The sequence below is a fragment of the Tiliqua scincoides genome, chromosome 2 (genome assembly GCF_035046505.1).
Source record: "Tiliqua scincoides isolate rTilSci1 chromosome 2, rTilSci1.hap2, whole genome shotgun sequence".
Lineage (NCBI taxonomy): Eukaryota > Metazoa > Chordata > Lepidosauria > Squamata > Scincidae > Tiliqua > Tiliqua scincoides.
The window spans coordinates 253,999,390-254,020,849 of NC_089822.1; the positions used below are offsets into that span (position 1 = coordinate 253,999,390).

The following is a 21,460-nucleotide window of genomic DNA, read 5'->3' on the forward strand; positions in this document are numbered from 1 at the left end:
GGAGGGGGGTTGGACTAAGAAAGCAATTTTTTAATGGTACGTTTGCTCTCTTATCACTAAACTAGTCCACCATCAAATTATATCATGGGGTCATGGGAGAGAACTGTCTTCAACCTTGATTCTGGGTGTCTGTGAAGCTTTGGAAGATGAGTGGCACAGTCAAACAATTCAGTGCATTCAAGTAAGCTTCTTCTTTAATCATGCATCAATGTCACTCCTTTTCTCTATGTTAACATTAGAATAAATACAAATCTGTCCAAAATAAGGGGAAAACTGGAGCTCATGGAGTGAAAGAGGAAAGGTTAAGGGAACGAAGTGGTTGAGTTGCTTATACCCCTTTGAGCCAGCAGGGAGAGCCAGTGAGTCATGAGCTAGCACCTGGTGGTTGCTATTAATCAAAATAATTGGGGCTGCCAACATGTGATTTTAAATATACCTGGGCAGCAGGTAGGGCCTGTTGAGTCTGGGGATGAAGTCCTGTGGTTTCGGGTGTGGGGAGGGAGTGAAACCCTCCTCCACTTCTGCATACTAGTTTTAGGAAACAAAATACCTGAATCTACAGCTACAGGGCCTAATTGTTGGCAACCCTAGCACCAAAAGATCTTGGGCAAAAAGGATTTGCCCAATAGACATGGATAGCCACAAGGCCATATCAGCTAAGCACTGTGGAAAATAATGCAACAAGAACTATCTTCATAGGCTTAAGTAGTGGTCTCTTTAGAGAAGAGAACAAAAGGGGGAAGGGTAGCAGCACAAGATCAGCCCAAGAGAATTGAGATCAATTACACCTAATCTCTACCCTCCAAAATTGAGTGCAACATTTGAACTTTTGGGCCAAAGAAAAATCCTAAAATGGAGAAAGGGGATGCAGAGGGAGCTAGCGTGAGTCAGACGGCTGAACATGGACTTGGGTTCAAATTCTCCCTCAGCCATAGTAACGCTAAGTAGCCACAGCTGAGACATGATATCAGATTCCCCTATCTATAGAACAGTACAAAGATGGGGGCTTACATCACCAAGCTGATACAAAGATGATGTGAAGATGAACCAAGTATGAAAAGTTTTGTGGTGTTGTAATACAGTATTATCAAAGGGGAGACCATATCATTTGACATCCAAGGAGAGAATTCACAGCCCAGTCCTATCCTCCGGCTACCTCTTTGTAGGCTGCCTGGTTGGCAGTGGGTCTCTTTGGACCCATAAGTCTGAGGAGAGAAAGGGGGCAATTGTGAAGCTGAGGGCGAATCACAAGGATGCTGTGACCCTGTGCGTTCCATGGGGAACATTTCATGGGGAGTGGCAATGCCTCCCCTGCCATGGTAACTAGGGTCTTGCCGCCCTTGCTCGCAGCTGAGCCACTTGGAGTGAGGCCGCCGACTTTGGCCAACCTCACTTGGAGTGGCGCACAACCGTGTCCAGAATGACTGCAGGGATGGGCAGCTTCTCCTGCCTGCTCCTGCAGTCATTCTCAGCACAGTCACGCAGAGCCAGGCCATCTACTTTGGAAGAAGTGGTAGGTTTGGTTCTGAGAGGTGCAGGACCATGCTGAGAAAGGTAGCTGCCACCCAAACCATTCTCAGTGCTGTCACTCAAAGCCAGGCCAGCTTCTTCCAGAGAGGGTAGCCTGGCTCTGAAGGAATTGCAGTCATGTCACCGCAATTACTTTTGGAGTGGAGGGGGTGGCAGGACTACTGATGTGCCCAGGGGCGGCACACCAATCTGCTATGCTTCTAGAAAGAGATTGTGTTGGGCTGAAAAAGGGGACAGCAGCCCAGTGCAAGTTGCATCTCTTGGGATCCACACCCTCCCTCCCCATCCTGGACCGCCCCCAAACCACCCATGCCACCAACCTACCTGCTCTGTGGCAGAATCCAGGAGATTCTGGCATGCGTGAGGAGCCATTGGCCATTCTGCCGGTGGCTCCGTTGCACTTGATGATGGCACAATGTTTGTGCCACTGCTTGTCCTTTTACAACAGTGGATCAGAAGAGCTGCTGTTGTACAAGGCCCATAAGACTGGGCCAAAAATATGTGAAGGAACATCTCCTTTTTGGTGTGTAGGAGATGGAAAGAAGCAACATTGCTCAGCATACAGGAAGCAGTCCATAATGACAGCATTTAAAAAGTGACAGAAATGGCAGTGAAATTAAGATGCTACAAGTGTTCCAGAATTCCTCATCGATGCAGTTATGCCAATGCACATGACATTTTTACATCTTAATTTTAAAAAATCCTAAACCCTCATGAGGCTCTAGGCCTGAGAGCGGGAATGAAACATCTGAATTATGTTGTCAGATCAGGAGCACGGAAGGACAGGCCATAGCACACCTGTCAGCTGGGCACACCTGCTGCTACATCTGTGGACCCTTTGCTTTACAGACCTGTTTCCTTCTTCCTGCTCTTTCCCAGGAATCTTGATAACCATTTGATTCCCAGTTTCCATAACAATATGAGCCCTCCACTTCCAAATAAGTTGTGCAACTATGCAAACTGTGACAGAAAATATGCACATTAAGTCTATATGTTCCTAAACAATATAAATTGTTCTATTGCAGACCTGGGGTATTGTTGTCACAGTGTGGTAGGGGAAAAAAATGGAACCAGATGCAAAGGCATAAAAAGAGAGGATGATGACCTCTCCGGATAGAAAGGGTTGCTGGAAAGATCATCATTTGTCTTAGGCTCCAAGAAGGAAGAGTTGTGGATACAGGATTAAGTGACACTTCCTGTTGACAAGGAACATAGCAATGACTGATTGTCAGATAAAGGTGGACTCCTTGTGGCTGGGTAGTCGGTAGCCCCGGCTCTCTTTAAGCTGTTTGCAAAGAGCTGCTTTCTCTTGTTCCAGTTGGGCAATGCGGTCACTTTTCTCAGAGACTTCCTGTTAGCCAGGCAGATAAAAAGAATTATAAAAGCACAACAATTATTCTGCCACTCATCCCATCCCCAAGGAGGCAATTTTGTGGTTCTAACTTTTCACAAGAGGTTGTGTGCCTAGTGAGAGGTCCTGTATACATACAGGCACATACACACACATTCTACTGGGGTGGTGGTGGTGTGTCTCTGTGTGCATGAGAGGCTCTCATTATATGTCTCTTACCAGTTGGGGGGGCTACCAATGGCTTGTTGCTCAGGGTCCCCCAAACTATTACGACTAGCTCTGTGTGACATTGTTGGCACCTATTGGACTACTATAATGTAGTAGTGACTATACTATAATTCAGCAGTTCTCAAACTTTCTACCATTGCCACCCACTTTGCCAGCCGCAAATAGTCGGAGTCCTGTGAATGTCAGGAAACATCTCCTGCCTCACAAGGCCCCTCAGCAGTTGATATCATCCGACAAGGCACTCCTCCAGCTTCCGTCTTCTGGGGAGACTAATTCCACAAGGAGAGTGGCCTTTTTAGTGGCAGCTCTGGAACTCTCTTGCAAAAGAGCCTTGTACACCTTCCCACCTCCCTGTTGTCCTTTCAAAGGTGGGTAACCTTTGAAAGGCCAGAAGGCCTTTGAGAACAGCCTACTGCCATGTTCTGTGCTCTGCATGGTTTGCCGGTTTTAGGAGTTATGACTGGTTTATTGGCTTCTAGCTCATTCAGAAATGCAGGTTTTGAGGCAAATATTGGTGGGAGCATGCTTCATAGAAGCTCTTCAGTTAGTTGGCTTGCTAGCATCTCATTCTGCCTCACAGAAGGCAGCTATTGAGCTACATTACATCCTGACCCATTGTGCACTTTAGATATGCCACGCAAATGAAAATTCCCCCTCGTTTTAAAGGTGACCGTATTGTGCTTTTTGTTACCTTGATCAGAAGATGGTTCTGTTCCTTGAGGACATTGACTGCTTGCTGGTGAAATGTCTTCTTTCCTGGTGGATAAAGGGGAACACCAAAACCACTGGGTGGGACATTGGGCTGGAAAACAAAAGAACTCACATGACCCTCTAAATATCACTCCTTCCCATTCCCTCTCACTTCCCTTCAACTGCCACAGTGTTTTTGACACCAACAGTGTGCTAGGCATCATCCCAACCCCAGAAAGCTGCTGGGATCTTCTTAATTTCTTGATAAAGGGTGAGACAACAGAATTCTAGTTTTGCTCATGCAGAAACCAAAAGAAGACAATAGAGGTCGCACTTCCCCTTCCCAGCCTCCAATGGGCCCAAGGCAGAACATGTGAAAGGCTATCCCTTTCCTCCCTCTGTTGGCTACTAGGAAGTTATTGCTCCCCAGGAGCACATTCTACCACACTTTAATGGAAATAAAGCCTTCCACCTGACTCATTTGCCTGATCCTGCCCCATGAGAGAGTCTGTGGGCCTAGCATCCCCACTTCACCAAGTCCTCCTGACCTTTCCAGGAGAGGCGAGGAGGTTTTTCAAGCACAGATTCACTTCCTGAATCTTGGCCAGCAGCAGGCAGCTCTGGTTGGAGTAAGAGTCTGAGAAATAGTTCTGCAATGGTGCAAAATAACAATGTGAGCATCTAGAAGTCTGATCCACTTGCTGTACCCCAAATATCATACTCCAAATGGACAGTAAAAGTGAGGAACTTTGCATTTAATCCACAATGCTTCACTTTGCAAAACTTCCTGGGTTTGGTTGGCTGCAGCACATTGGAAGAGGTGACCTCTGACCTGCTGCTGCTGCAGTTTTTCTTCACTGCCATCAGTAATTTGCTCACTTGCTTAGTGGCTCCTGGGCAAAAGAGTGGAGCAAAGGAAGAGCAGCCAGCAAGCTCATGAGAAGCAAGAGGAACTGTTTGCCTGCTAGCTCTGAAATGATGGAGAGCTCCTCAAATCTAGAGCTAATGAGCCCGCCTGCACATTCAGACGCACGCAAAGTGGATGGGCTGGCTTATGCCACCCTCTCTTTGATCCCGGTTGTTTGCATGGCACATTCACACACTGACAGCGCAATCCTAACCAACTTTCCAGCACTGGCTTAGCTGTGTCAGTAGGGCTCGTGGTGCATCCTGCAAGTGGGGGGAAGTCATGGAGGCCTCCTCAAGGTAAGGCAATGTTTGTTCTCTTACCTTGGAGTTGCACTGCGCTTACCTTGGTGCTGGAAAGTTGGTTAGGATTGTGCCCTACGTCATCCACCTGAAGCCTTGCTCCTGCTCGGGAGGCCAGTGCCTGGTGAGTTGAAGTGACATTGCCTAAGAGCAAGACTTTCTCAGTGGTGGCTCTAATACGCTCAGGCACTCCCATTGGAGGCCTGTTTCACCCCCATCCCATCCAGCATCTGGTGAAGAGCTGGCTAGTTTGGTGAAGCATTTGAGTTGGGAATGAGGCGACTGCTCTACTGTGCATTTGTATTCACTGCTCTGTCTAATCATGGATTTAACCACAAGGCTTTGTTTATTTGATGCTTGGTGTTTGTTTTTTTTACAACACCTGCTTTTGTATTTCTGATATACGAGCCATATTGAGACACCATTTGTGGGCAAAGTGAGATTAAAGTGTTTCAAAATAAAGTGTCACATTTGCAAAGAGACCTCTGCATGAAGAGTTCGGTGCATACAGGTTCCAACGGTACAATCTGTACCCCAGTAGACATATACAGGTTATGTGGTTGGGATGCTCATCCATTTGACTCTACACACAAATACCCCTATGCAAGCCTGCCATTGAACACTCAGGTGTCATGGGCAGAGCAGGTGTTGGTGATTCATACACTGGATCAAACACATATAACTGTAAAGTGAGGGAAATATGAGTGTGGTGGGAAGCAATTGACTCTTCAATTGCTCATCCACACAGCTCATCTTCTCCAGTTGTCATCCACACAGACTGGTCATTTCACATAGCTCAGGCTGAGAGTGACTTCTGGATCTGAATGCCTCCCTCTTCTCCTAAGCTCTGGGGTCCCCTAAGCACATGCTACTTTGCAAACATTTTCCCCAGAAGTTCTCCACCAATTGTCAATTTCCCAAGCAAACAAAAATATGTTCTCCTCTTAGGGAAACATAGAATACAAAGGCTCTTGTGGCCCTCAGGCACCACAGCCTGCTCCTCCCTTTCCACTACCATTGAATGTCCATCCTCTCCCCTTGAGCCTGGCACTTACCACCTCAGCCCCCATGTGCTTCTGGCGTCTCTGGGCCTCCAGCAGGTGGTGCTGAAACCAGTCCCGCATCCGGTCAACCATTTCCAGCCCTTGCAACAAGGCATCCCGTTCCCTCTCCAGCTCTTGCATTCGCTTTAGCTGCGAGATATGAGAGGAAAATCAGAAGTCCAGCTGGGGAAGGAGGAAGGGGGTGGGGCGTGTGAAGGAGTGGGGTGGGACTGGACAGAGAACCCATTTGCAATGCCTGGGCTGCTGCCCACTGATAAGAAATCTTGAAAGATGGGCTGATGGGAGGGTGTGAACCCCAAGTAGGTGCCCTGGGCAGGAGTTCTAGGAACAGTAAGGAGCCAGGGAGAAAGAGTAGAACCTTTTTGAAAGCAGACTTTTGGGCCCTGGGGTGCTAGAACCGGGGGGTGCAAAGGGCAGGCACATGTTGAGTGATCCAGGGCAGAAAGGAGACCGCTTAAGCAGAGTGGAAGTGAGGAGGATGAGTTTGTGCTGGTTACAGTAACGGACTAGAAACCAAGGAAGAGCTTTCCAAACATTGTTTGGAATTCCAGTACATTGTTACAAGAGGGCTAAAAACTGGTACCCCAGGGAGCTCCTAAATCCAATAAAATCAATAAGCTAAAAATCATAATAAATAGACCAACACAAACAAAATATCAATTGACAACACAATCTTAATAAGCAATTAATCTTAATAATCTTAACAGCAAGGCAGCACCACTACAATATGTAAAAAGTCTTAGCCAGTCTTCTGAAGATGAAGGGAGAGGAACCATTGATGGAGCCAGTGGTGTAGCTAGAGGGGGTGCAAAACACTAGGTTTTACAGGCGCCCCTCCCCCTCCCCTTCAGAGCCATTCTGGGCAGTGGGAGCAAAGCAGAGGCAAATGCAGGGAGGCAAATGCCTCCATTTTGCTCCCACCGCCCAGAATGGCTCTGAAGGGGAGGGGCGCCTGCAAAACTTAGTGCTTTGCACCCCCTCTAGCTACACCACTGAATGGAGCTTCCCAAAGACAGATTTCAAAAAACACAGTACCAGGAATAGATGAAGCCTTGAGTCAAGCAACAGACACATCCTCGCTGCACATAGACCAAGCACTTGTCCGGATCTCTCCACCAGAGTTTAATGAACCATTGCTTGGCAGAAGATGTCCCTGCAGGTAGAGGGTATGCACTGTGCATGTTTTGCTTTAGAAATTAACCTCTGACTCTCAGGGTGTTGGGTAGAGTGTGTGTGGGTGGGGGGGGGAGTTGTGATCCCAGATGTACAGGTCCTACAATCACTCACCCAGAAGAAGAACCGCAGAGCCTCCAGACTGCTGAGGGCTGTGCCCAGCGGCAGGATGAGGATGGTGTAGCCTCGTTGAACGGCCATTGTGGCAGTGTGGTAGCAGGGAGGCAGCAGTGCCCAGAGCAGGAGGGGTGGGGGCCAGCCTGACATTCCAGCAAGACAAGGGCTCCTCCAGGATCACCCCCCTTGTAGAGGGAAAAGGCCACCAAGGCAGCTTCTCTTTTCTTCAGATGGCCCCTCTCTCTTCCGCACATGTCCTCTGACACCCCAAAGCGCAGTGCCGCATTCCCAGACGTGGGAGCCCCAATTCCTCCAAAGCTGCAATTCCTCTACTGTAATCCCCTTTCTGCCTCCCCACCCACCTGTCCTTCCTTTAACCCTCTCTCCTCTTCTCTGCTTTCACTGCCCTTCCATACTCCCTCTCAGATCCTACCACAGAGCCCTCTCCCAGTCCCAGTTCTCAATGATGCCCCACCTTTGGCTAGCTACAGTCTCCTGCCAGCCACTTTCTCACCCCTCGCCCACCCCTCCAGCAGCAACATGCTCTTCAATCGGCCCTCAGTCAACCCTTCTCCTTCTTCTCCCACCTTTTGGACCACTGCTTCCACGATCACCTTGCTCTCCTGCACAGCTCCTGTCTCCCCTCCTCCCCACCCTTCTTGCACATTCACAGTCTTCCTTCAAACTGCTTTGCAAGGTCTGCTTTTTTTCCTAACCCCTCACTAGCTCTTTCCTCTGCCTGTCTCCCTCCCTTTCCTGGGGGGCAAACTGGAATCTTTTCCCCCTCCCGGTTTGCTCCAATTTGCTGGACTCAGCACTTCCCAGTGCATCCTGGGATACATGTTAAAGCCTCAGTTGCCTTGGACAATGGTGGCCATAATCCCAGCCTTTCTGGCTGACCGGGTAAACTGGGTGGACAGGGAGAGGTGAAGAGAGGAACTGCTTTGTCCAGCAATTAACCCCTTTGGATTCATAACCTGCATTTGGGTGTCCCTTGAGGCACCAAGACCTTGACTGGAGACTTCTACATTTTTATCTGACCTTCCCAACGCAACTGAAACCCCACACCTGCCCCATGTGGCTATCATCATACACAGTGTACAAATAGATAAAATATACATTAAAACAACAATTTAACACCAGCTGCATTGCATGCTCTTCACTCATTCTTTGCACCCTTCTCTATCTTGGTTTGTTCAAGCATCAGATTTGAACCACAGAGGAAGAAAAGCAACTGGAGGAGATTTTGAGTAGACAGATGGTCAGGGAAGAAGTGCATAAGCAGACAGCCCTTCGAATCACAGCCTTCTGAGACTTCTTTTCATTTTAAAAAAAACTGCATGTGAACATATGAAGTTGCCTTATATAGAGTCAAAGTATTGGTTCCATTAAGCCCAGTACTATCCACATTAATGGCGCCGGTTCTCTGGGGTTTCAAACAGGAATATTTTCCAGCCATACTTGGAGGGACTGAGTTTGAGACCTTCTGTATGCAAATCAAGTACTCTGCTACCAAATGGGAGGGATAAGAACATAGAAGCCCTGCTGCATCAGGCCAAAGGCCCTTCTAGTCCAGCTTCCTATATTCCAAAGTGGCCCACCAGATGCCTCAGGGAGCACACCAGATAACAAGTGACCCATATCTTATTGCCATACCCCTGCATCTGGCATTCAGAGATAGGTTACCTCTAAAACCCAGAGGTTGCATATAGTCATCAAGACTCGTAAACAGTGTTCCATCTAAGGGGTCCATGCCAATGTCCAGACTGACCCCTTCCCTAGTGGCTCAGTGACACCCCTGGATGCTTGGTGATGACATCATATACCATAGCCAGATAGACTTCTGGGAACTCTACACTCCAAGGTGCGCAGAGCTCTGTTTTGAGCGACATAGCTGCACAGCTTGGCAGGAACATTGTTTATAACCTGTGATGGACTTTTCCTCCACAAATCTGTCCAATATGCTTTTCAAAGCATCTAGGCCAGGTGCCATCACGACATCCTGTGGCAAGGAGTTCCACAGATCAATTACACTATTTCAGTGAGATTTTGTTACACACATATGCATGTAATATGTAGTTTGTCTCAAGGCCATCTGTAGTATCTTGACCAACTCCCTGCCCAGATGATCCACGTCTGACCAGAGCAATTGTACTTGGGCTACATCAGCACTACACTCTCAGAGTTGATTCTGATGAGACTTTGGGGACCAGCTTGGGACCAACTTGTGTTCAAAAACAGACTCCCAAGAGCAGGTCTTCTTGTGTGAAAAACTTAATATGATATGTTATGTAATACGGGTGACATTACAATTTTCCAGTACACGGCAGTGAGCATGAGTTTGCTGTTCCCATATTACATTTCTCATGTAAGTAGACCTCTTCTTGAGCAGCATTACTCTGAATGTTGGCCTTTAAAGTCTTGCTGGAACTGATTCTCAGTTTCATTTCTCTTACTCTCCTTGGAAGGAACACTGAAACATGTAGTTCGGGAAGGATACTGAGAATTCTAAAACCCTAACCCATGGAACTACATTTCCCAGAGTCCCCTGGGTTGAATGCTATTAAAAGAGTTTAGGTCTGTGGTGTGGACGTACCCTTAAGCACCAAAGGACACTGGCAACCTAAGATTGTGGAATTTAAACTAATTAATAAAGCTGATTTATATAGGCTCAAAGCCTTGCTTAAGGATTACACAGATTTCTCTCTCTACAAAAGAAGTATCCCCCATTTGGAAGAGTGTGGAATGAGATGCCTCTGCTTCAGTTCTTGAGAGCCAGGATAGTGCAGCCCGCAGTTCTAGTGTTCGACTTAGATCTGGAAGATCTGGGTTCAAATACCCACTCAGCCATGAAGCTTCCTGGGTGACCTTGGGCTAGTCACCACTTCCCACCTACATCACAGGTTTGTTGTGAGGACAAAAGGAGTGGAGGACCTCTGTACATCACCCTGCGCTCCTTAGAGGAGGGGCAGTATACCAATGGGAAAAATAAAATAAAAAATAATTCAAAACTAAGAACGGTGTCTTGACCCTTGAGAGACACTCCCCAGACCTGCTCACCACATCATACTCCACGGCATTGGAAATGGTGTGCCTGCGAGGCTCCTTAGGGATTCGGAGGCTGCGGCGGCGTCCAGCTTGGCACAGGGAGCTGTTGATGCTACGAGACCGAGTGACTCCTTTTCCATCAGCTTCTCCTGGAGAAAGAAATGGGACAGGCTGACATCAGCACTTTCAACTGAAATGGGAATCCTACATACTGTTGATCAGTGGCATAGCTAGAGGGGGTGCAAAGCACTAAGTTTTGCAGGTGTCTGAGCATGCCGTGCAAGTGGCCCCTCCCCTTCGAAGCTACTCTGGGTGGTGGGAGCAAAATGGAGTTGTTTAGTCTCTGTTTTGTTCCCACTGCCCGGAATGGCTCCAAAAGGGGGGGGGCACTTGCATGGCACGTTTAGGCATCTGCAAAACTTAGTGCTTTGCACCCCCTCTGGCTACACCACTACTGTTGATTATGTGGCCCTTACAAAGTGGCCTAAGGCAGCCCCATGGATGAGCCAGCTCTGATTCAGAGCTTGCCCTGAAGTTTCAGGATTTGAGCCCCTTTCTCAGGGTCTCCAGGGAAGGAAGAACAATCTCAGGATGAGGGGTCAGAATCCAAGGGGAAGTCTCCTTTCCACTGAGTCGACTCTGGTGTCTTCAACAGCAGCCTGACATGCAACTTGTTAGCAGGTGACCCTGTTCGTGAATTAGAGATGAGAAAAGCATTGCTTGCTAAATAACAGCATGTGCTTCCATAGACCTGATACAAGCAAACTGTATATAGCTCACTCCCCATTTTCATAGATTCCTAGCTCTGTTGCCTCCTGGGCTGCTTTAATTAAAGCTACTAATTACAGGGACTCATTGATTAACTGAGCCAGTTCTGGCTCTCATCCCATGGGATTGATTGCCCCAGTGGCCTTCCAAAGGATAGATTTAATGAGGGACAAACTGCTCATCGTACAAGCAAACGAAGAACCCGGGCTTCCTATCTCCAGTCTGTCCTTTAATCCTAGCTTCCAGTTTGCTGTTCCTGCTGCAATGTTCCACACAAAGCATGATGGATGCAAAGGAGGTTCTGTACCTTTAACAATTGTGCAAGAGGGAATTTTGATAGGTGCAGCTGGTCACACAGTAGTGAGAGAAGTTGTATTTGTACTATTCTTCCCTTTTTGACACAAGGATCAGTGGCATCACAAGAGGGTGCAGAGGCTGCAGAAATGTGGGCTGCACCAGATGACGCGCACAGAGTGGGTAACACCACTACTTGCCCAAATATTGGTATTTTCAAATAATACCATCATGTTATAAATGAATTGATGCACATTTTCATGCAGAACGCAATGAAACAAGCCTCTGTTCTATCAAAAGTCAGAGCCAAAAACACCAGCGGGGGTGGGGCAATGGTACAGGGCGTTGTCCCACCCACTGCATAGGAGGAGGTCCATCATAGATACATTGGTCTTCCGCACCAGGTGACCCAAACCCTAGTGTTGCCACTGATAACATTCAGGTACATATAATCCTTGTTCCCCTATTGGTATCAAATGTTCTTTCCTCAGTGTCTAGTGTTTTCCTGTGGATATTTGGAAGGGTGCTTCTTAGGCTCCCTGCAAGTATTGACAATTCAGCTATTAAGCTGCCAGGATGGATGCTAAGCTTAGGTCAGGAGGCTGGAGCTGGACAGCGCTTGAGGAGAAGGTATTCACTGCACCAAACACAACCAAGCTGACCCTCCTGCCTCTTCCTGCTTCTCTGTGAATCTATATGCAAGTGGAATCAGAAGTCGAGGAAGGGAAACCATGTCAGAGTGGAGAAAACAGACCAAAAGGCCAATTATGTGGGGAGCAAGCTCAGGGAGAGGCAGTGAGGGTGAAGTGCCGGATGCAGAGCGCCAGTCAACAGTCACAAATTGACTGGCAGCCACCTAGACAATGAAGCCCTTCTGGGCCATTTCAGCAGATGGAGAGATGCCCATGGCTCCGCGCCAGGCACAGCAAGCTGCCAAATTCTGCCCACTCCAAAGACGGAGACTGTGCAAGCTTTATGTAGCTTCAAGTTTGAAGAGGGAGCCTCAGCAACTTGCCTTCTCTATGGGTTTGCCCCCCTAAGACTCAGAGGGCAGGGCACCCTGGCTGGCAGCTGGTTTGTGCTCCTCTCAGAAGTTGCCAGCCACCATTTCACTGCACAGTGCACTGTTAGCCTCATTTCAGGGCATTGGGGGGAAAGACAGTGTGCCCTAATGATGGCTGCCATTTTTCCCCACAATGCTCCAAAACACATGCTGGCATATTGAGGGGGAAAATTGACAGCCAGGACCACTCCTTCTTGCAGGGGACCCGAAGGCTTGATCAGCAATAGGCTCTTTCACAGTGCTGGGTTCCTGGCAGTTATCCAAGGATGCCATGCGCTGATATTGAGCCTGGCAGAGTTGGCTATTTTTTTCCTGGTTAGAAGACATCAGAGATCATCATACACAATGATAACCTATTTTACACATTTCCCCTGCTTGTGATTATTGTCATGGCTGCCCACATCATGTGTATACTTCCCACGCCCGTAGCCCCAGTGAAGATGCAATGCTAGTGAAAGAAAACCCTGCAGTATTAGAACATTTGCACATTACTGATGCAACATGGAAGGTAATCAAAGGGAAACAAGCTGAATGCAGACACCAGAGATTCAAAACATGCAACATGGATTGCCCACTAGTATCTTACTGGTCCAAGCACTAAAACTACTGTGTGTTCCTTCAGGAAACCCTTTTGGAGGTTTTGGAAGCCAGTAATGGAGCAGGCTGTACCCATGACCCACCCAATTCTGCTCTGACATACTAGTACCATCTTCCATCAGTGACCAACCAGGTTCTCTTAAATTCCACCCCCTTGACTGACCAGCTCTGGCTTCACTACAATGTGCAGTTCTGTGGTACATAAGAACAGCCCCGCTGGATCAGGCCATAGGCCCCAGGGAGCACACAAGACAACAAGAGACCTGCAATCCCGTGCCCTCCCTTGCATCTGGCATTCTGACCTAACCCATTTCTAAAATCAGGAGGTTGCACATACACAACCTGGCTTGTAATTCATGATGGGCTTTTCCTCCAAAAATTTGTCCAATCCCCTTTTAAAGGCATCTAGGCAAGATGCCTACAGGTTGAATATTCCTTATCCAGAATGCTTGGAACCAAAAGTGTTCCAGATTTTGGATTTTTCTGGGTTTGGAATATCTATATAAACATAATGAGATAGCATGGGAATGAGACCCAAGCCTAAACACAAAGTTCATTTATTCATTTATGTTTCGTATACACCTTATATACATAGCCTGGAGAGGTATTTTTTTTACAATATTTTTAATAATTTTATGCATGAAACACAGTTCTTTTCTGTAATGAATGCATGCTGGTCGGTGCTCCACATCATGTTATGTCATACTTGCATTCAAAAAGTTCTGCATTTCAGAAGTTCTGCTCTTCAGAATTCCAGAAGGGGTCATTGACCTGTACTGCCTCCAATGCCCAGTCAGATTCCTCCAGGTTCCTTCCTTGAACCATCTGACTTCAAAAGCTCTACCTTTTGCCCCTTCCCTGGGCCCAGAATTTTTTTGGGGGGAAAACTGCAACTTTCCTTACCCCTGTCAGGACAACCTGCCCACATTCCATTTTCTACTACACAGCTGTTAAAGGCACAGGAGCCCACTGTCCTTGTTTGAAAACCATCACCCTAGCTTTTGCAGTGAGGCCATGTGACTTGTGATTGGCTTTGTCAGTGTCTTGCTGCAGGTAGAAATTGAATAGGTGAAGATTTTCCTTATAAAGAAATGAAATTATGGAAAAAAACTTTGCCTGCTGAATTTGCAATTTTCTAGCAGTTGTCAAAGGCACAGGAGCCTAACAGCAAATTATATATACAACAGGTAAATGGGACCGTTTAGTCAGAATGGCAAGTAGATAGTCCAAGGTAGCAATTCTAATAAGGTTCTCAGGCACATGTTTGTGCAAACCTGATGGCAGGGATTGGGCCCCACCAATTACCTTACTTCTTACCTTACTTACTTACCTTACTCTGCACCTCTACTAGGATTGCCAATTTTTAAATATGCAGTTGCCCCTTCCACAGTTGCTTGATTTGCAACTATTAGCATATTTATCTCTACAGGTCAGGTTTGGTTTTTTTCCTAGCCAGCTGGTAATCCTACTCTGCCCCCAGGCCACCCCTCAATGTTAGACTGCTGAAGAAAACAGACCAGAGATCTATCAGTGCCTAGGCTGACAATAAAGAACCTCCATGTTCAGAAGCAGTGTGCTGGGGAAGAATAGTGGGAGAGGGTTTTTTTTTCATGCCCTGTTTGGGGGCTTCCCAGAGGCTCCTCATTGGCCATCGTGAGATAAAACATGCTAGCCTAGCTGGGTGCTTGCCCTGAATCAACAGGGTTTGTATGTTCTCAGTATAGAGAGATGAATGATGGACTCTCAGAAACAAACACAGAGGTGGGAGGGTGACAGTTCAATGTGTCAGCTAATGCAGGAGGGAGGAGGAAGGAATTACAGGCGTGACCAGCAAGAGGCCAGCTCTGGGTAGCGAGGAGAGAGAGAGAGCTCAGCTGATAAATGGCACTAACTGCAGACAAATGAATCCAAATATACCCCAGCCTGCTATGCAAATAGAACCACAAATAGACAGAAACACACAAGCCAGGAAGTGCAGCCACCCAACTGTGCAGTATGCGCAGCAAAAATGGAAACCGGACATACCTTGAGTTACCAGGTTGCAACCTAGAGATTCACACTATGTTAATACCACCAATTGAGCAGGAAACATCCTTTTGTTGACCCCCCATCCCCACCCTGCTTATTGTGTGAAGCACCTGCAAGGCCAGCAAGTGGAGGAGAAGCGAGAAAGAATGAGGAAGGCAGAGGCAGTAGAAACTGTGGCTGCTGCTAAGTAAGTGGTTTCAAGGTGCCAGGACAAATCCTTGGGTGACAACCTGGTAATTCCAGATACACCACCATAAACAGACGCTTGGCATGCTTAGATCAACTTGAGGCAGGACTACTTGTTTGCTCTCACCAATCCCCCAAGGAACATTGGGCAGTTTGAACATGGAGTAATGCAGTGTTAAGTGACTCAAGTCCCCAACACTGCATTTCTCCATGTTAAAACTGTTGGACAAGATTCCAAGGAGTCCCAGGTGCAAATCCTTAGCCATGAGGTTTACCTTGGGAGAGTCGGTGTCTCAAGTTGCAAAAATGCATGATTTTGGGTGACTCGGCGACTTGTGAGTCACACACTTGGAAGACTCTGAAAAAGACTCAAGTCAGGGCCTCGGCATTTGTCCCCACATGTGCTGACTCAAATCTCCCTGTGTATGGGGGTGCCTGCTTACTATTTTTGCCGTGTGAAAAACCTCCTGGGGCAAGCATCCCGACAGCATGCAGCAGGGAGTTCCAGCCAGGAGGAAAAGGTTAATGTGAGCCGGAGGGGGAGGCAGAACTAAGCTCCCTTTTCCCGCCTCTGATAGGAAGGAAGGAATGGATGATCCTTGGACAAGGGATGAGCATTCTTATATTTCCTTTGGCTGAGGGAGGGCAGGAGGAGGAACAAGGGAGGGGGAAGCCTCATTGAAAGCGAAGCTGCAGAGGGTCTACTTCTGAGTAGATCTGCAAGGATCGGGTCATCCTGCTTGTGACCCTCCTCCTTCTTCCCGCTTCTGTCCTGGCTCTCTTGCAGTCCCTCCCACCCCTCCTGCCCTCTTTACAGATGGGTGTCGGATATCAGGGGAGTGAGTAAAGAAGACTCCAAGACATACACTCTCTCTCTCTCTCTCTCTCTCTCTCTCTCTCTCTCTCTCTCGCTCCCCCCCCCCCCATGCAGCAGCTCTGTTTTTTCCACAGTGGGCTTTTTAAAGGGGGGGGGGGTTTACTCAAGTCCATTAGAGTCACTAAAGGGTGACTCGGAGACTCAGAAAATGCCCCCTTTAGGACTCTTTGAAGTTGAGTCATGGGGGGAGGCTTGGTGACTTGACTTGAGTCAAGCTCCACTGGGTTTTCCCAACACTGGAGAAGTGTCAGTGAGTCAAAGTATCAGACCAGAATTGAGGAGACTCAGATTCAAATCCTTACTTAGATTAAATGTGACACTAAAAACGAAAGGTCTGTTTTTACTCTAATGCAGCAGCCGTGCAGGGCCCCAATCTGAGTTGGGCCCACTATCTGAAAACCAGAGCCAAGCATTCCGTGAAACTGACAGCTGAAGCCTAACAGGAATGCTTTAGTCCAGTGTTTCTCAAAATGTGGGTTGGGACCCACTACATGGGTCGCGAGCCAATTTCAGGTGGGTCCCCATTCATTTCAATGTATATTTTATTTTTAATATATTAGACTTGATGCCACCATGGTGTGTGACTGGGGAAATGTTACAGATCTGTACTTTTAACAGGCTACTATGTATATGCTTTTAACAATAAGAGGCAATGGGGTTTACTTCCAAGGAAGTGTGGATAGGATTGCAGCCTTTGGGATGTTTGGGGAATAGATCAGAAACTGCTTGGGAGGGTTATTATAATTTATAGAATTTAGGAAGGTTAAGATAGTTCATCCTTGTTTCAGATAAATTTTTAAACTTATTGTATACTTTTAAATTACTTAGAGCACAATTCTAAGTGCTCGTTGGGCCGGCACAAGTAAAGTATGCTTGCGCCCACTCCACAGTCAGCTGGGCCAGTGCAAGGATGTGTGATGGCCCACGGAGGCTGCATCCAGCCTCCACTGTGCCAAAGCCCAGTAAGTCTGTGCCAGGCTAGCTTGGCTGGCACTGGGGTCTGTGGAGGGCGGGGAAGAGGCATTCCAGGGCAGGGGGAAGGGTAGTGTGGGTGGAGAGCGAGAGGCAGGGATGATGATGATGATGATGATGATGAATAATATATATATACTGCTTTTCCACAAAAAGTTCACAAAGCGGTTTACAGAGAAAAAACAAATGGCTCCCTGTCCCAAAAGCGCTCACAATTTAAAAGATGCAAAAGAACACCAGCAGACAACCACTAGAAAAGACACTGCTGGGGTGAAGAGGGCCTGTTACTCTCCAACTGCTAAATAAAAGAGGAGCACTCACTTGAAAAAGTGCCTCTTACCCAGTCAGCAGGGGTTTTATGCACTTATGCCAGATCCTAGTCCGTGTTCCTGGGCAGCTTTGGGCTGCTCAGGTTTGCACCACCTTTTTAGGTGGAACATATCTGAGTGGACCCACTCGGGCTTCTGCAGCTCTACCCAGGGTAAGGGGAATTATTTCCCCTTACTTTGGACCAAGCCATAGCCAACCCCAAACTTGCACAGGGTACAGCACAGGCCCACAGGCCTGCCTGTTCAGCGCAAGTTAGGATTGCGCATTTGATTTGGTTTTGTCATATGGAGGATGTTAAAAATGGTCCTGCTTGAAGATGTCACTTATGACCATGACATCACTTTCAGGTTAATCACTTCCTATGGGTCCCAATTGATTGGCAAAACGGTTCAGGATGGCCTGGAGAACTGAAAGCAAAGTGATGTTTTATTTGATCTTCTTAGGGCTGTGGAAGTGTCTGACAAAGAAAATGAAGACTGCACAAACGCACCAAAAGAGATCGAGGGGATGGGTAGACAGAAGGATTCAGGCGAGTTGGATAGTTATTTATGCAGTCTAATCCTGCTCCCCACTCCCCTCTCTCTGCCCAATGCATGGCCCATTAACAAAAGCTCCTTACTACGGCGGAGGTTGGATCACAGCAGCCAGCCGGGTAAGAGGATTGGTCGTCTCTATGGCCGAGGAGACAAGATCAGGAGCACTAAACCCCAGGCCGTATGGTGTCCTGGCTGAGCCACAGGCCTGCTGGGGGCTGTGGGGACGGGGAGAGAGTGTTCATGCAGCAGGGAAAGGAAAGATACCCATTATTCCTCCCATGGCTTGGCCTAACTCTGTTTATCCTTGCCCTTCTGACACTGTCCTTCACATGCACATGCCCAACCTTCTCTTTTCATCACACAGGCGGGGACAGAACCCAGAGCATTTGCCTTGAAGCTCCACAAAACACAATTCTCCCTCTTCCTTAACCGTGGTTAAATCAACCCCTTTCCATCATCCCAGCCAGGGCCCCACACCAGAGGTGTTTGCATCGTTCAAGAAAAACTTTTGTGTGAAACATCTGAGACAAAGATCTACATGTTGCATATGGCAAGGGGCAGGGAAGGTATTAATGTGACAATTCCTCCACAACAAAAACACTCTGTATGCGGAAAGCTAACACATCAGAACAAATAAGTTTTAGTTTTGTCCCCTCCTGCTAGTTTTCTGTATTTGGGGAATTTTTGCTGTAGGGGAGCATTCCCCCCACCTGCAGTCTGAAGAGAACCATACCACATGTCTTTTCCAAATCTTAAGAGCAAAACTAGACATGATTTTAAAATCTTGTTTGCCTTTCTGTGTTAATGTTTTTCTTTGTTTCTTTTCTCTTTTCTTTTTGTAACTTTTGGAAGCCTTGATCCAAATGATGGTCACCATATGAGGAGGGAGTTTACTTTGTCCTGCCCCCCCCCACTCAGTGCAGCCCAGTGGCATAGCTAGAGGGGGGTGCAAAGCACTGAGTTTTGCCAGGAGTCTCATTTCAGTGTGCAAGTGGCCCCTCCCCTTCAGAGCCATTCCTGGCAGGGGGAGCAAAACTGAGGCATAGGCGAGGGATGGCTCCAGGGGGAGGGGCCACTTGCATGCTGAGGTGAGGCTCCCTGAAAAACTTAGTGCTTTGCACCCCCTCTAGCTATGCCACTGGCTCAACTTACTGCCTGGTACTCAAAACATTTATTCAACATTATCCATGGGACATTCCCACCAAAAAGAAAAATCACTCTTTATGAAGGGAAAATATTTACTCTGCCTCTCAGAGAACTCATGATCCTGACTGTGGGCCGACACCCACTATACCCTTTGGCACCCGAGTCGCCCTCCTTTTCTGAAAGTAAGCCCAGCTACATGTAACAAAAATAGCATCATATTTTTCCCTTTAATGGTGCTTCCATTTTCCCTCCCTATTGCTTGCTGTTGCCCTTGTGCATTTTCTAGATTGCAAGCCCCTTGGGGCAGAGACCTGGTCTGTAATTCTTTGTACAGCATCATGTACATGGTTGGCACAAGAAAGAAAAAGAAAGAAATAACATATAGCAGACTACCAGCACTTGGCCTCCCATCTCACTTACGTATTCGACTCAAGTTCTTCAAGGACTGTGCTGAAGCTTGTCCATCCTCAGTCTCTCTGGCTCCAATGTTGTCTCCTGCCTTCTCTCCTTCTTCTTCTTCTTCAGCTCGGAGGAGGGCAATTCTCAGTCCGGCCACCAAGCGGGGAAAACTTAAATAGCCCCCACAAGGCTCTGCTACTTGCTGTAAGGCCTGGAGAACTCCAGCAGGGAGCTGACATCTCTCTTTCTCCTCTTGGGGGCTCACCCCGGAGCCTCCACGACCCCAACGACTCTCAATTTCTGAGACGTGGATGGTCCCATTCCGTTGATCATCCAGGATTTCAAAGAGTGTCCGAAGGCTGCGGAGAAAGGGCCGTGGCAGGTGAGGTCCACGGACTGGAGAAGAGTCCTCTAGGGTAGGGGGAAGAGATGAGGCAGCCAGCACAGAGCTCATTGGAGGAGGTACTCAGTATACCCGGGTTCCTTTGGAGGACAGTGGGGCCTGGCAATTTCAAGCAGGAAGTTTGGGGAGCCAGGACTCCTGGGTTCTCTCAGAGGGAGTAAACACTAGACTGGTTGGAAGAGAGCAGAGAAGACTGGAAACAATGTCTTGATTAAGTGAAATGGAGTTGGGGAGGCTGACAGCCAGAATTCCTGGGTTCCTAAGAAAGTAATTCTAAGGGAGGAGATGTTCAGGTTCTGTGAGAGGGGACAGGGTTCCAGCATAGAGAGCAGAAGGTCTGGAAACCAGGACTCCGAAGTTCTCTGTCTCTCTGTCTGTATGGTCAGGGTTGCTCTGATGCTTTGTTGAAGTCTCTGGTTGTCACAGTAGGAATATCTGATTGAGTCAGATTGGCCAAGCTGGTTCAGGAAGGGGGACGGGCCGCTGGGGATGGAATCATGTGACCCATCCCAGATAATCACCCTGGACGCCAGATGATTAGCGGCTCTGTCTAACGAAGTGGCTTCCCCTCTGGGAGAGAGAGAGAGAGAGAGAGAGAGAGAGAGTTCTCCCTGGTGGGAAACTAAAATCAAAATCTGGGGTCAGTGGGGTCATTTTTTTCTTTCTAGAGATGGAGTATTGGGAAAGTGGGATAGAAAGTTGGGGACTGACTTTTACAGGATTGATCTCTGTGTCCTTTTCACTTTTTCTATCATTTTGCTTCTTTTGGACTAGTCCGTACAACCAAACTGGCATGACATGGATTACGGCACTCTATGCTGCATTCTGGTCTTGTCATCTGTCTCTCTCCTTGCTGCTCAACCCTGATTTGCTTCCTCACTCCTTTCAACCCACTCTTGCAGCTTAGCAGTGGTGGGTACGAAATGTAACTTGGGTTGCCAGCTGTGCGTGTTGGAGAAGCAGCCATTGCATTGCTTCCGCACATGTCACATGAATCCATTCAGACCCACGGGCGGTCCGTGCCAGGCGTGAACAAAAGTCCAAAAGAAAGGCGTTAATAGTAGCATGACCAGAGAAAAGAAAACCATGACATGCTGAACAACCTGCAGTCAGTAACATTGAACACCTCTTTGGATCCTTTGCTTGGGAGGCTTCCCATCATGTTTGCAATCAAATGCAGCCCATAGCATGAAATGCCAGACACAGGATTTAAAGGGCATATTAAATGTCACATCTCGTGTGACCCTTAAGTTGTGTGAACTGACCCTAATGGAGAAAAAAATGAAAGAACAAAAGAAAAATATGAATGGAAGGAAGGGACGGAGGGAGCAAAGGACCGGCTCTGAGGGGCCCCCGTCCAACTGCAGCCCAGGTTGGCAGTTTGTAGTACCAAACTGAAGCAGTTACCTCTCATCCACTAGGCTGCAGGTTAGAGCAATGCCTCTGTCTAC

The 21,460-nt window shown here is 47.7% G+C and overlaps 1 protein-coding gene across 1 annotated transcript; it reads right to left on the reverse strand.

Moving 5' to 3' along the window:
* Nucleotides 1-23: 23 nt before the first annotated feature.
* LOC136639060 (suppressor APC domain-containing protein 2-like) lies at nucleotides 24-20,060 on the reverse strand. The gene is made up of 6 exons (XM_066613086.1): nucleotides 19,628-20,060; nucleotides 10,423-10,559; nucleotides 6,064-6,201; nucleotides 4,348-4,449; nucleotides 3,801-3,911; nucleotides 24-2,881 (listed from the first exon to the last, which is right to left on the reverse strand). Exons 1-6 carry the CDS (start codon nucleotides 20,058-20,060, stop codon nucleotides 2,759-2,761), a joined length of 1,044 nt encoding a protein of 347 aa, XP_066469183.1. The 3' UTR covers nucleotides 24-2,758.
* Nucleotides 20,061-21,460: the final 1,400 nt, after the last annotated feature.